Genomic DNA, 14451 nt, shown 5'->3' on the forward strand with positions numbered 1-14451 from the left:
CTCATCTTCTTCGTCCAGACTTCTTCCATCACTTTGTTCATCTTTTCTTTCTCTAATCCTCACTACCACCACCACCACTCTTCACCACCTGGGTTTCTCATTACTAGATTAAAAAAACCCAAGGAAATCTCTCAACACTCATATGACTATGTCTACTTTTTATAATCCTTGTAACTTCTGAAGATGATGATGGTCTTGGAATTGGCTCGAATGGCGCTGTTTCAAATTCCCTAGTTGATTACGAAGGTTACCTTTTTCTAAAAAGTCAATCCCTTTTTTACAGTTTAGTTATTTTTTTAGATTTTTTTTTTATTCAAGAAAAGTGACTTTTGGTGTGAGTTGAATGCTTTAAGCGAGGAAAATTTATCGTGGTAAAAATATGACGTATCTTTATTGAAGCAATCTTGATCGCCCACGGATAGACTTCAACAGACAGCAGTTGCATCATCCGCTAGCGGTTGTATGGTGTCGTCCGCGACTGAGCTTCAGCCGCCAACGTCCTTGGTAAATCCTTGCGGTTCTACTTTGCCACACACTTCTTTTTACGCATATTAGTGCACGTGGCTCACCAAATCTTAAGAGCATCCACAATGGTGCGATCAAAACCAAAGATCAAAAATCAAAAACCACGACCAAATTTGAGTTTAGTCCGTAGTGTGACGCTACGGTAGCGAGTATATTTAGTCGAGCGAAGGTATAATCAACGTCTGACAGTTGAGCGTAAATATAGTAAACGCTGAATATGGGGCGTTGATATAGTAAACGCCTTATGTGTGGCGTTTATATAGTTTACACCTGGAGTAGGGGCGTTTATATAGTTTACGCCTGGAGTAGGGGCGGTGATACAATCCACGCCGGATGGGTCGTTTATATAATGCACGCCGGGACAAGGGCGTTGGTATAATCTCCGCTCCACCTCGAGTCTTCTTCGAATAGAAATTATTTTTATCTGCTTTAATTTCTCTTTGCCATCTTTGTCAGTGGAATATATAGTAGCTGCATAATAATACTAAAATATTGTCTTTTGTTTGGATATTATTGCAGTTTGTCAATCTTATATGGAAAGGCTTCAGTCTCATGTTCCTTTTTCTTTCGTCGATTCAACGATGTGGGTCAGTCGAAAATGGAACAGAGCTAATAGGTCCGCTTGAATTTCAGGCGTTAACTATACATACGTCGGGCTGGGACGTTAACTATATAACCGCCTGTGTGAGGCGTGTCTATAATCTTCGTCTCACTGGGACGTAAACTTTATGAACGCCTGGCGTGGGGCTTAAACTTCAGCAACGTCCCAACGGGCGTACATTTCAGCAACGCCTGAATGAGGCGTAACTTATATGCACGCCTCTTTATGGGGAGGTGACTTTACACGCGTTTCACAAGAGGCGAAGTTTATATACACGCCGGATGACAAACGGTTACTATACGTTCGCTCGACTATATATAGTTTTGGTCTTGGTCCCGGACCAAATATGGTCCTGAATTTGGTATTGGTCCAGATTTTAGTCTTTACTCCGTCCCGCTGCGTCTCGTCCCTCGACCATAATTATAGGTTTAGTCGTCCACTGCAGTTGCTCTAAGGCTATCCCCTATGGGCTAGATTGGAGTGCTAGATTGGCCAAAAAGTGTTGCAAATCAAAAAATAAGTATTGGAAAAAAGTTAACAATGATAGTTGATAGTTCTCTCTCCTACCAAGTGCTCGCAGTCCAACTATCAACGAGATTGAAACACTGAACCGTTCGGCGCTCAAAATGTGGTCTAAACGCTGAATCGTTCAGCGTTGGGAGAAAATTTTCTGATCTAACGGCTGAGATTTAAAGCGCCGAACCGTTCGGCGTTATATGGTGGTCCAACTGCTAATCTAGGTGCTAGATTAGCCATTTTCACAGGACTTAGGAGGTAAATCAAGTAGAAAGAGACTAAAAAAATTCCCGCGTTTGAGAAAACGGGGGGAAAGGGAAACACACAAACTCTCTCGCTCTAAAACCCTCTTCCACCGGATCAACAAAATCCAACTCTCAGTCGCAGACGAATCGACAAGTAATGGAGGTAAATATAGAATTGATAATTGAAATCCCAAAAATTTAAGCTCAATGTAGAAATTTATCTATTCTCATTTTTCGATGATTTTTTATTTCTCAGAGAACGAAGTCATTTAAGGGTTCGAATGTGTTCTTATCTCGAAACCTAGTTCTACCAGATAAATTCGATGCTGTTCACGACTCTCTTAAACAAAATGGTGCCGAAGTCTTTCTATGCTGTGATCCTTCTCGATCTGGTACTAATGATTATCACGTCATCTCCGCTCCATCCCATGTAATCACTTTTCTTTCTCCCTTTTTTTTTTGTAGGGTTCGATTTATTTTTTATCATTTTTTTCTGAAATTGTTTACTAAATTTCAGGATAAATTTGAGGATCTTCTAGCTAAAGGATGTAAATTACTGGGTAAGTCATTTGTTTTTGTTTTATTGCTTTCTTCATTTCGCTACCAGATGATCGAATTATGTTTCATTTATGGTTTGTCAGGTACTGAGCTAGTTATTTCCTGCGGGAAAGAAAATAGAGCGCTTCCGAAAAATAAAGGTTTCACTTGTTGTCTTGCTATGGATGGCGTTAAAGTACTTGCAACCGGGTTTGATAACAATGAGAAGGTATTTTCCACCTCTTAAAGTAAATGTCCCAGTAACATCGCTGCAAAATGTGCAGATCCATCTACTGCTAATAGGTCAAATTGAAACTGAACAATGTTCAGTTAACTGTGCTACCTTTAGATTTTAACATTGTTCAATTTTGTTATTGTTTACTCTTGATAAATGTATTTGCAGGGAAAGATTGAAAAGCTAGTCACTGCAATGGGAGGAGTCTTTCAAACCAGGGCGGCATCAGATACCGATTTTGTTATTTGCAAAAACGTTTTGTCTGGAAAGTACAAGGTGCACAATCTGTTGGAAACTCTGCAATATATAATATTATAATTTCTTTCTATTTATACTAGGATATGATGACAGTGCAGTAATTGACATGCTTTTAGTTACTTTGAGAGATGTACTTCCTCTACACAGCTATACTTGTGTTCTTCTTCTTCTTCCCTTCGTCTGTCATTGTCAAACATCGCTACGTTGTATGTGATAAATATGCCATTCAGTCTCATCTACTGAAACCCTCATCAAGACACATGCTACATAGTTTGTCAAAACTTGATTTCATGCTTTACTTTAGGTCAATGGTTATTGTATGAGAGGGGGGATCTTGTAGTTTGAATGTCTTGGGTTGGGTGGCACTATTAAACTCACTGCAAATGTAGCGGAATTGCTCTTATGCTGTTAAAGATAACCTGGTTATTGAATTACTGTAGTGCTCTTAATTGTTAGTTGATATTGTTTTTCTGCTTTTCAGATTTCAGTAAACATATGCATGTCAGTTCTTCCATATAAATTGTTCCCAGTTACGCACTCTGTGGTTCTTTCATTATGTGCTGTACTTGCTTAGGTGGTCTGAGATGTGATACACTTATGTGTTGCTAGTCGCTAGACACGGGACATCTCAGCCAGGCAGCTTGTATGAGGCTTTCATTTTAGTATGAAGTGTGACATATGCCTATTACGCATTAGACATGAAATATAGATAACACCATTAAGGGCCCTAGCATTCGGCTAAATTTTGTCTCTTCGCAAGATGGTAGATTTGTTTTCTGTTGTTTGTGTCGTTGCTCCCATGTATCTGAACTTAGATTCTGCCACCGAGTCACTTACTCGCTCCAAAATGGTTTATTTGACAACATTGTTAAATATTGATAAATTTCCTGTTGTGTAAAGTAGGAATTGATGTTTCATAAATCGATCAATCCTATGTGCATTTTCTTAAAGAAACCTCTAACAAGAGGTTTGTTAGATCAGTCCTATACTAGTATAGCAGAGTTTGTTATTTTCCATGCTGGCCGTCTATTTTTATGAGATTTACCCTCAGCTATGTCATATCGTGGCCATGGCTGTGTTTCCTAGTTTAATGGATATGAATGTTCACGGCAATATGAACCTAAGAATAAGAGTACTATCTCTGTTCTCCCAATTGTAAGTCCCATATTCAATAAAATTACATTTCAAGTAAAAAGCTTTATTTCAATTCATAAGTTAATGAAGTGTTGGGTTTTTTGCATAGGAAGCTGCACTATTGTAAGTTCAACTCGATAACAACTGCACGAGATTTTATGTTAACCTAGATCTCAATCTTGTTTTTTTCCAGTGGGGTTTACAAACACTAAAGAAACCAGTCATCACCATTAACTGGTTATATCAGTGCTGGAGTGAGCATCGTTTAGTGCCACATGAACAATACAGAGTTCTTCCTTTTTCTGGATTGACCATCTGCTTTACCAGAATTGCAGCAGGTAGACGGCATAGTATTAATGTTGAAAGTTACTGTTTTCAAAATATTCTGTACTCCACTTCTGCTTAAATTGAACTGTTTCTTCAAGGAAGCTAAAGGCTTTCATTTTACTCAGATGTAAGGAAGGAGATGGAAAACCTTATTGTACACAATGGAGGGCAGTATTCTGGTGATTTAACAAGGAATTGCACACATCTCATTTCTGACATATCCTTTCCCCTCGTTATTCATTAACCTTCATGTTTTCTGAGTTTCCCATAAATAATTACGTTTTGTTTTTCTTATGGAGTTCTGATTATTGGGACATATAACTTCTTATAGAAACTTAAGTTTGAGTATCTTTTCTGTTAGTGATTTTGAGGCGCTTCCTCCTCTAGCCAAGCTTCCAGGAATCTCAATGTTTTTCCTGATACAACCTTTATGGGATGTAGAAATCTTTGAGAATTCCAAGCTCAATCCAGGAATTTGTTCTAATCCTTTGGACCTTTCTTTTCTAGAGTTTGTGAGAAATGTGAGTGAAGGGGTGTCATAACTTATGCTTGTACGTGAATCTAAGCTGATTAAGTTTCTTAAGCTTGTTTGTTCTGATGTACTGTTTAGCTACTCAATATGCTTCTATAAGCAAATCAATTTTTTTAAGTTGGTGATTTAGCTATTTTTTATAATCATTTAAGAAGAGAGTGGAGTTATTGAATTACTAGGCTTATTTATTGGTTGGAGATTTTAAAACAAAGAGTGAAGTTATTAGGTTAGGGGGCTATTCTGCTTTTGGCTTGAGTTGGCTAACTAGTAAGTTAGTTTAAGTTTTACTTCTACTAATCTGCGTATACTGTATTACTTGCATTCACATTTTTAGTTTTATCTTGGTTATCCTGTCTGCTTATAGTAACGTCTATATATTCTTTTTTCATTTGTGATCTTTTTGCATGACATCTTTTCATACAACTATCGGCAGTCAAATTGCGTATATAAATACTCTGCACAAAAATATATTTTTGCGTGGTCAATTGTAAAAGTCCATGAACCACCCATAAACCTTACATTGCATACATTTTTCTGCACAAAAATATATTGTTGATTTTATTAGGTTTCGGTTCAGTATTCTTATTAAAAACTTGTATTATTATAGTAGTTGTTGCATACTTGCATCCTTGACATTCATACGCTCCAGAAGGCGATAAATACAGGGTTGCCCAAAAGTGGGGTCACATTCGTATTGTTACTAAAGATTGGCTCCGTGATTCATTTAATAGAAAAGGTAAAGCTTGAACTAAGTTCGTTTGTAATTTTCTTCACGTTTTATGTAGGAATTTTCACATCCATGAGTAGTCCGTTGATTAACAAAAAACTGTTTTGGTGAGTAGTTTATCTACCAGAAGACGCATACCTGGTTCGGGGGATTACGATGTCTGCAAACCATGTTCTAAAGAATGAGTTGAGAGAAAAAAATTATCAAGATAAGAAGAGCACAAATTCGCAATCTGGTCCAGGCCCAATAGCTGCAGATTCGGAAGCAACCCTGTCGCAGAACATATCTTCTGCCATTTCTGATTCCAGCGTCATCATGAAAGGTGAGGAAGGAATTGAAGCACCACCTCCATCGAAGATTGAAGACAAGGAGGAGACATTGGATAGTTGTGTTGCCGATGACTCTCAAAGTGAAGATAGTGGGTTGTACTTGTCAGATTGCAGAATTTTACTTGTTGGCTTCCATGCTGCTGAAATGCGTAAACTAGTCAATAAGGTGCGAAGAGGTGGAGGTTCTCGGTATATGGCATTTAATGATAGACTTACACACATTGTCGTTGGAACTCCTACAGAAAAGTAAGTCTGTCTCTTATAGTGCTAAAACATTTTCGTGGTCGAGTTATAATTATTCTCTTGTTTCTTTTGAAACCTTTAAAATTTTCTGTTGATTATCTTCAATCTCATCATTGTTTTATAGACTTCCTCTTCACTGCTGCCTTAGGCTAGTGTGAGCTACAGGGACATAGTGCCTCAGAAACTTCCTCTTCTATTGTAGACAATGGTATCATATTGGTAGAGATACTCTTATACCTATGCTCATCATGCCCTAAAAGTATCCAAGATAAGTATAGACGTCAAACTTTGATAAAATGGTGATGTGCACATCTCTTTATAATAATAAAACCTATAAATAAAGGATATCTATGCTAAATTATAATATTACGAGACTGTGTACGGGATATCCAGCTGTTGTGGACCCTGGCTATGTAATTGTTGAAGTCTTTAATGGTGCAAGATAACTGCAATGTTGTTCTTGTGTTTGGCGTGAATCTAGGTGTTGTTCCCCCAGTGAAGTTAAACAACATAGGACCACGTGGACAGTTTGTATTCTTGGTTCTTTATCGTTGACTATTCCTCTCCTGATACAGTGAAAGAAGAGAACTGAGGCGCTACGCAGCTGCTGGTGTCATTTATGTGGTTAGAGCTGTTTGGCTCGACGATTGTGATCAAGAGAAAAAAGAACTTCCTGTATCTAAAAGGCATGTTGTTCCTGATTTAATACTTCCAAAAGGTAAGGTGATTTATCTGTATCTGCTTTTCTTGCTTCACTTTCATTCTTCCAACTGAACACGTAAGATAGGTGTTTGTTTACGCCATTAGTGTGCAAATATATCAAATGTTAGCCTAGAAAATCCAATATGTGGAGGCCTTAAGTAGATATCTTAGTCGCATTAAGGCTTTGCATGTATGGTTGTTTAAGTTGTTATCACATTTGTGATTGATTCAGGGATGCAATTTCAATGTAGGAAGATTGCTCTTCCTGAAACTCTACTCACACAGGCTCCTGTACAAAATTCACCAAAGTACCCTTCATTTGTGAACAGTTACAAAATCCCTGCTGCAACAACAGTTCTAAAGTTCTTATGGAACCTTTCTGCGACAGAAAGAAAGTAGTTAGGCCGTGTTTGATTGCAAATAAATATGTTCTTTTGAAACATATTCGACTATAACATACTAGTTGAAGTCAAAGAGTAGTATTTCACAGAAAATGAAAATTCTTACCACGCTTTTGTACAATGAATCCTCAGTTTTGTAGAATTTGAATTGCTAACATATTATGGAAATCTAGAATGTGAATTATACTATTATCACATACGACCTTATGAATGTTAAATCTTTCTAGTCAGCTCAAAGTTGCGTACAAGGAATCTTGAAAATCTTTTGCATGGACTAGAAAATGCTCAAATGCAAATTTTAGGGATCTAGTTGAGCCTTCCTTATTTATATGCTTACATAATATTTGATGCCTTCTGGCTCGAAAGAAAGTGGTTACCTACTGGTACTTGTATTGAGTTTTCACTCAATGTGAATGGACATCTCATTAGGTTATGTGTATATCCCCCCTCCATTATATTTTTCCTTTGGTTTTTCTTTTCATTCATTAATGAGTGTTTGCTTTTTAAAAAAGGACACGTTAAGGATTTATAGTTTTGCAAGCCCGTATCCAGTTTTCTGAGTTCATAGGATAGATTCATTTCAAAATCATGAGTTATTGTGTGAGTTCACCTGGGCCAAACACAAATAAATTGGAGTTGTCAATGGCACACCTCAGTGTGTTTGCAAAAGTTTCAACCCTCACTCTACCTATGTAGCTTGAAAAGTTGAAATTGTCTTTTCAGTACAATTGCATTTGTACCAACTGGCTACTGCCCATGTTTTCATGGAATGCAATTCTTTGATATGTTGACCCTTTTGAGTTACAACGTTATGAAAGTACATTCTTGACATGGTTTCTAATTTTTTGCTGTTGCTTCCATTTTTTAGATTCTGTATTCTCTGATAAAGCAACAAAAATAGGTACAAGGCAAGGGCACAACTTCATTACCCCTCCAAGCGTGCCAGATCATTTGACGCAATGTTTTCGGCCTAGTATGCCTCAAGAGCAAACTGAAGAAAGGAAAACCATGGAAGCAAGCAAGCAAGAAAGCTCTATGGTTAAGAAGAACTCATCTAATATTTTTAGGGGATCTGTTTTTCGGTTTTCAAGTTCTTTTCCTCTAGATCGGGTGAGTTTTTATTGCATTTTCTTATCTCGCCATTTCTAAGACATAAATGGTGAAGTTGGGAACACTTACATGTTTTCCCATTGTATTAAGGGAGAAAATGCACCATTTCTTTCCACCGCAATTCAATTCTTCTGATTTCCCATTTTAATGTTACCTGGTTTGGAAATGGTATTGGCAGAGAGCTGAGATTGTCGAATGGATAAAGCAAGGGGGAGGAGAGATTGTGGATGGTCAGAGTGAGTTGAATGTGAATTTTACTGTTGAATGTCATGGTCTGGTGACCAAGGCGGGAAATGTTTCTCAAAGTCAGACTACTATTGTTTCTACCCACTGGATCAGATCCTGTTTAGAGGTACTCACTACTCTTAGTCACTCCTGTGTGCATTCTTTTCTGTCACCCAGCACCATTGATCTATAACTTTCTGAAAGATGCATCCATCATATTGGTGCGGCCTTATTTTGTGTCAACTTTTTAAACATCATTTTCACCAGAGTTATTTTGATATTTTCATTTGCTTGATTCCGCATGTCCTTAGTCTTCTATTTTAGTATTCAGAAGTTAAATTAAAAGTGAAAAACTGTACAGTTCGACTGGAACGTAGTGTTTCAAAACTTGTTTCCCTAATGCCAAATTTGAGAAAACTCCTAGATCAGCCAGAATTTCTGGTTGTGCTGGTACCAGGTGCATGTGATAGTGGATTTAAAGGCTGAGCGTAGACCCTGAAAGTAGGGTCTCAGCCAACTGCCACATGGACGGGTGTTGACCCCATCAAATTCGCTGTGAATCTTCATCACCTGCTCAACATAATAATGTTTTCCATTTCAGTCTTCCAGAAGGTAATACAGGATTAGTCAAGTCCCATTAGGAGTATCTACTGCCGTGGCCAACATTATTTACTAGTTAATAGGATTGTCACATTTGAGTATCTGATGAACTCTTCACTCTCTAGGATGTAGAGGATGAAAATAATGAAATGAAAACAGCGAATATAAATAATTTGACATCCAGGATATGTATAAACTTCTAGGTTACATGTGGTTCCATTTGGTTGTTGTTCTCTTTAGATCTTTCAATTTCGTGAAGATTGTTCAAATTTGAAGGAGATTTGATAATCTTCAGGATTGCCACCTCACCAAAATGTGACCGAACCATCTTGTTGGACTGGGTTGAATGGAACAATCCCATCCTATCAAAAAGTTAAATTTGTATCTTTATTAAATGTTTGTTATAGTAACATGCTCTCCATTTTTTTTTGGTTTGATTGTTGATCTACTTTAGAAAATGTACAAACAACAATAGGAAAAAGATTGATTTGGCACACCCTCCAATTAAAAAATCATTTTCAAGTTTGAATTCAGGGTAGCTCTAATCTAAGGTTTTCAATTTTATTAAGTAAAAATGTATTGTTTCTCACGTTGATTAGAAGGTGTGGAAATAGCTAAAATTATGACCGGATATGTAAGCTGATTTACTTCAATCATAATTCAAGATAGAAATGAAATTTGCTTTTTGAAGGTCATGCAACCTCTGTCATTTGTTTGAATAGAGCTTATCAGTTTCAATATCCTTTATATGATTAGTCTTGTAATAATTTTGGTGAATGTTACATTTTAAAAGATAGTAAACCTCAAAGACCTGGGACTTTATTTTTGAAGGATGCCTGCATGCCAGATGTTGGAAGCCACATCATCTACTCACCAGTTCCCTGCAAAATTCCTTTACCTGGATTTGAAGCATTTCGGTTCTGCGTTTCGCAGTACGAAGAGAAAGATAGGCTGCTGTTAAGAAATCTGTGTTTTGTTCTTGGAGCTAAATTCACAGAAAAACTGAGTAAAAAGGTTACACATCTACTTTGTAAGTTCACTAATGGCCCAAAGTATGAAGCCGCGTGTAAATGGGGTATGCAGACAGTAACTTCTGAGTGGATTTCTGAATGTATCCGGCAAGTAAGATTCTCTCTCTCTCTCTCTCTCTCTCTCTCTCTCTCTCTCTCTTTCTATACACATATGTTGAACTGCAATGCTAGGGCATCACATAATAGTATATGCCAAAGTTGACGCAGCCCCCATTCAACTAGGTCGATCCCGCAACTAAGTTGAATCCACACCTGTATATAGTTAAATAGAACATTGATTTATATATACTTCCCCCAGAATAAGTAACCACTAAAAATTTACATTGCACGCATGATATTGTCGCAGAATGCTGTTGTCTCAGCGCATCCATTTCGGCCCAAAGAAATGACTGCTCAAGATCGTGAAGCAGGACTGGCCACAATGAGTCAATACACTACGCAAGCTGCTAGAATGATATCAGGAGAAGATGTTCCATCTCAGTCACAAAGTCAATCACAGTTTGCAATGAAATCATCACACACTTTTGGAAAGAAAAGTACTAACTTGAGTGTGGAGGCAGAATATCCAAGTGCTACCTATAAAAAAAGGGCAAAGGTTTCAGCCAATAATGACAAAATAGATTTACTCCCTCTGGATGTTTGTGCGAATGTCTCATCCTGCACGATGAAATCCATAAAAACCAGCGAAGGGGGAAATATTCGGGATGATGGTTCTCATGATGTACCAGATGTAGCTGCAGCTATTGAGGACCTCTTAGAAGAGTCCAGTAAGGTAGTGAACAGACATTTTATCTTTATTGATGCAGTTCATCTTAAATCTGCACTGATTTTACTAATATTTCTGATTCTTAAGATACAAGACATGGCGTTATCTGGGAGGACTATTTCTGATCGAAGTGTATCCTTCTATCTGTTTTTTTCGTTGTTCTTTATTAATTAATATGTCTGATTTCTTGTGTATGCTATCATGGTGATTAAATCCTTAACTGCCTGTTGTTCAGATTTTCTCTCCTGATCATTCAATCATTACTCAAAATCCTGCAACTTCACACTCTGCAATACAGATTTCTACGAGCTGGCTAAGCAGGTAGTTTGGGGTTTTCACTTTTAATGGTTATATCGGCATATCTGCTATACAAACCCATAAGTCTGCTTATGCTATTGGTAGGCTAAATTTCTATACATTTTCCTCGATATACCTTTTCTAGATTACACGAGGCAAAAATTAACGTGTAAAGGAAGTAAGACATAGAAAACAAGCAGAAGTAGTTGAAAAACTAGTTGAGCTTTAGTAAGTAAACAGATACTGATTGGAAGAAACTGCATTGAATGCAAATAGTTAGTTCGACAATAATTACTGACTTTGGGGTAGTAGGTTCGGAGATGCCTATCCCATCTGTACTATCTCCAACAATGGCATGATCATGTTTTCTACGGTACACCATGTTATCTACAGAATGTGAGTTTTTGTTATGCTGGTCCTTGAGTAAACCCATCAGTTTACCTCTAAGTAGTAAAAGCTTTTGCTGGTTTAACTTTTGTTGAAGTGGGCAATCCAAGACTTGTATTAGTTTCTATAAGTAAATGCTTTAGTTCTTGCAGATTTCAATTTAACTTGGCGTGTGATTAAATTTTCTCCAGGAAAGAGAAACAAGATGACGGCAACCAGTGCGATTCTTCTTCAGTTCAAGGCGTAAATGAACACCGCACATACGACGGTTTTAGTGAAACACAAACAGAGTCTCAGGTATCAATCTTGTTGTATGTATATTTCGAAATGAAGCTCTTTGTTTGTCTGCTTAAAGATTACAACAGGAAACTTGATTGTTTTGTTTCTCTACTAATTTTGTGAATTGCAGGTTGTAGTTTATGAAGAAGATTTGTCGGGCAGACAGATGATGATTGATAGACACCGGACACGAAGTAGCATGACTTGAAACTGTGTCAGTTGAGTAGTAGATATGGATCAATCCAAATGCATTCTTCAGAGGATGCAAGGTTTATTTGGATTCCGGCATTGAAATCCTGTATTATATATCCGTGCCTGTAATGCGCTGCTTGTTAGGTTTATCACTAATCATCTTATTGAAATTGATAAAGCCATGACGGACTGGGCTGTTGCCTTAAAATTTGAAGATGTATATAATTCTACATTTTAATTTCGTCAACACATTTGGGAAGGGAAAAAAGAAGAAGAAATATCTATATTAAAAAATCCTAGAAATGAAAGATAAAAAACAATGGTACCATGTGTTTATGTCTAATAGAAATTTATCCCGCGCTATTAGTTTGAATAATTTAAATTAAAATATTACTACTATATTTTCTCTGCGACCCTGATTGAGTTTCCTTATTATTGCAAAACTCAAGTCAAGGTGTTTGGTTCAGAATTTTAGGGCCTGTTTGGTACAGTTTTGAAAAACAGTTTTCAAAAATAGTTTTCCACTGTTTTAAAAACATACCCTTTTTTTCTTGTTTTCATTTTCTAAAAATTGTTTGGTAAACTGTTTTTGAAAATAAGGAAAACCAACTAAATCGGATCAAATGTAAAGATTCGTCTAAGAGATAGTGATATTAGCCATGACTCACTTGCAGTCATTCACCATCTCTTACTTTGTTCTGAAAAGAAGAAAAGAAAAAAGAAAAGAAAAAAAGAGAAAACACAGAAAACAATAATTTGTTGTTTTCATTTTTTTGTTTTTAAAAACAGAAAACAGATAGAAAACATTTTCTGAAAATGTCCTTACCAAACGCGTTTTCTCCTGTTTTCTGTTTTCTCTGTTTTTAAAAACAGAAAACTGTTTTTGAAAACTATACCAAACAGGACCTTAGGTTTTTCTGTATTGTCTTATTGCAAAGAAAGAAAATTTCGGATTTTTGTTTTTAGTCGGTGGTGATTGTGTTGGTTTCCTAATTGGTTAAATTCAGGAGGGGTTTCTACAGCCCTGAAGAAGTATTGGGTTTATTCATCAAGCTTTCTTGTGATTACGTTAGGGTTTAAAAAGAGAGTTGATTTTTGGTGTTTGAGATACAGTGAATTCTCTATTGGTAACGAGTATTTCCTTTTTACCGCGTCTGATTTTTCCATTGATTATAGAGGTGGCTCTTAAAAACCGTGGCATAAGCCAGATGATTGGTGGTTTATTCGTTTTCATTCCATTGCTGGAACAGACCAGATAATCTTAGAAACCTATACAGCTCCTGGCCAATATGGTTTCCATAGGAATGCAAAACTTGCCAAATTTTATTTGTATGATCGCATACAGAAGACGTTCAGGAAGTTTGAAGTCAATGGGATTTCCTGCTTCTCAGAATATTGCAGAATTGAATGCATTGCAACCTTTGTAGAAAGTCTTTTGCCTGTACAGAAGAAGCTGTAATCCCAGTGATCCGAGCCTTCAAGTGAATCAACTTTCTTTCTAGGTTTACTATGTCTTTCTTTGATGTTCACTGCCGAGCCTTCAAATATATCAAGTATTTTATGTTCACTATATACCTTCGTTAGGGTGCTATCACCTTTTCGTTTTTGCCTAAAAATAGAAAATTAAAAATATCATAGTATCTCTTTTTTTCCAAACCCGAGAGAGTATGTGTTTGGTTTAATTAGTCTTTTATGATTTATTTTTTATTCTAGTAGAAACACCAAAATTGTTTTCTATTTTAAGATGCTTATGTAGGTACTATCTTAAAATGGGTCCTATTTTTTTGAATTGACACCTACTTCACAAATTCTGTTCAAAGTATGTGCGCGTGCTTCTCACATGGACGAGTATGGTATGATTTTTTTTTTGTAATGACTAAATTAATTTTGTGGTAATAATCTATGACTGATATGACTTTTTTTTTTGAGTGGGATGACTAGATTAATCTTAAAGGTTGTAAGTCACGTGGTAATCATCTAGACTGCTAATTGTTGATAAAGACACGTGGAAGAATCAACTAAGCTCAAGAAATTACACAGTTTTGTAACGGCAAATTTTCTTTTCTTTCTTTCCACGGTTTTCTTGCTAATGAAAATTACGTACCAGACGACTTACATGACAAAGCTCAACTTACATGACTAGACAAAGTGATAACCTCACAGATCAGGTCCGGTCCTGAGATTTTGCTGCACCGAAGCAGAGGCAAAATTGTTGCCCCATGCCAATAATCCCTGTTGTCAATAAGATCAAC

General features: G+C 36.8%; 1 protein-coding gene across 2 annotated transcripts; it reads left to right on the forward strand.

Annotated features, from left to right (window-relative positions):
• Window positions 1-1920: 1920 nt before the first annotated feature.
• LOC113356430 (DNA topoisomerase 2-binding protein 1-A-like) lies at window positions 1921-12458 on the forward strand. 2 transcript variants are annotated; one of them, XM_026599558.1, is made up of 18 exons: window positions 1921-2050; window positions 2144-2317; window positions 2405-2447; window positions 2529-2653; window positions 2828-2935; window positions 4245-4389; window positions 4504-4595; window positions 5553-5646; window positions 5753-6212; window positions 6785-6927; window positions 8181-8422; window positions 8601-8774; window positions 10079-10369; window positions 10625-11050; window positions 11132-11176; window positions 11280-11365; window positions 11920-12025; window positions 12138-12458. In XM_026599558.1, the coding sequence occupies exons 1-18, from the start codon at window positions 2045-2047 to the stop codon at window positions 12213-12215; spliced, it is 2838 nt and encodes a 945-aa protein (XP_026455343.1). In that variant the 5' UTR covers window positions 1921-2044; the 3' UTR covers window positions 12216-12458. The 2 variants fall into 2 exon arrangements, with proteins under 2 accessions (XP_026455343.1, XP_026455344.1); XM_026599559.1 differs by lacking the exon at window positions 11132-11176.
• The last annotated feature ends 1993 nt before the right edge of the window (window positions 12459-14451 follow it).

Source organism: Papaver somniferum, chromosome 3, assembly GCF_003573695.1.
Source record: "Papaver somniferum cultivar HN1 chromosome 3, ASM357369v1, whole genome shotgun sequence".
Classification (NCBI taxonomy): Eukaryota; Viridiplantae; Streptophyta; class Magnoliopsida; order Ranunculales; family Papaveraceae; genus Papaver; species Papaver somniferum.

Bases quoted from the DNA above. Each gene is read 5' to 3' on its own strand.
- LOC113356430 (XM_026599558.1), top strand. The intron at 2,318-2,404 runs GTAATCACTTTT...ACTAAATTTCAG, and splicing joins TCATCTCCGCTCCATCCCAT to GATAAATTTGAGGATCTTCT. The intron at 6,213-6,784 runs GTAAGTCTGTCT...CTCCTGATACAG, and splicing joins GTTGGAACTCCTACAGAAAA to TGAAAGAAGAGAACTGAGGC.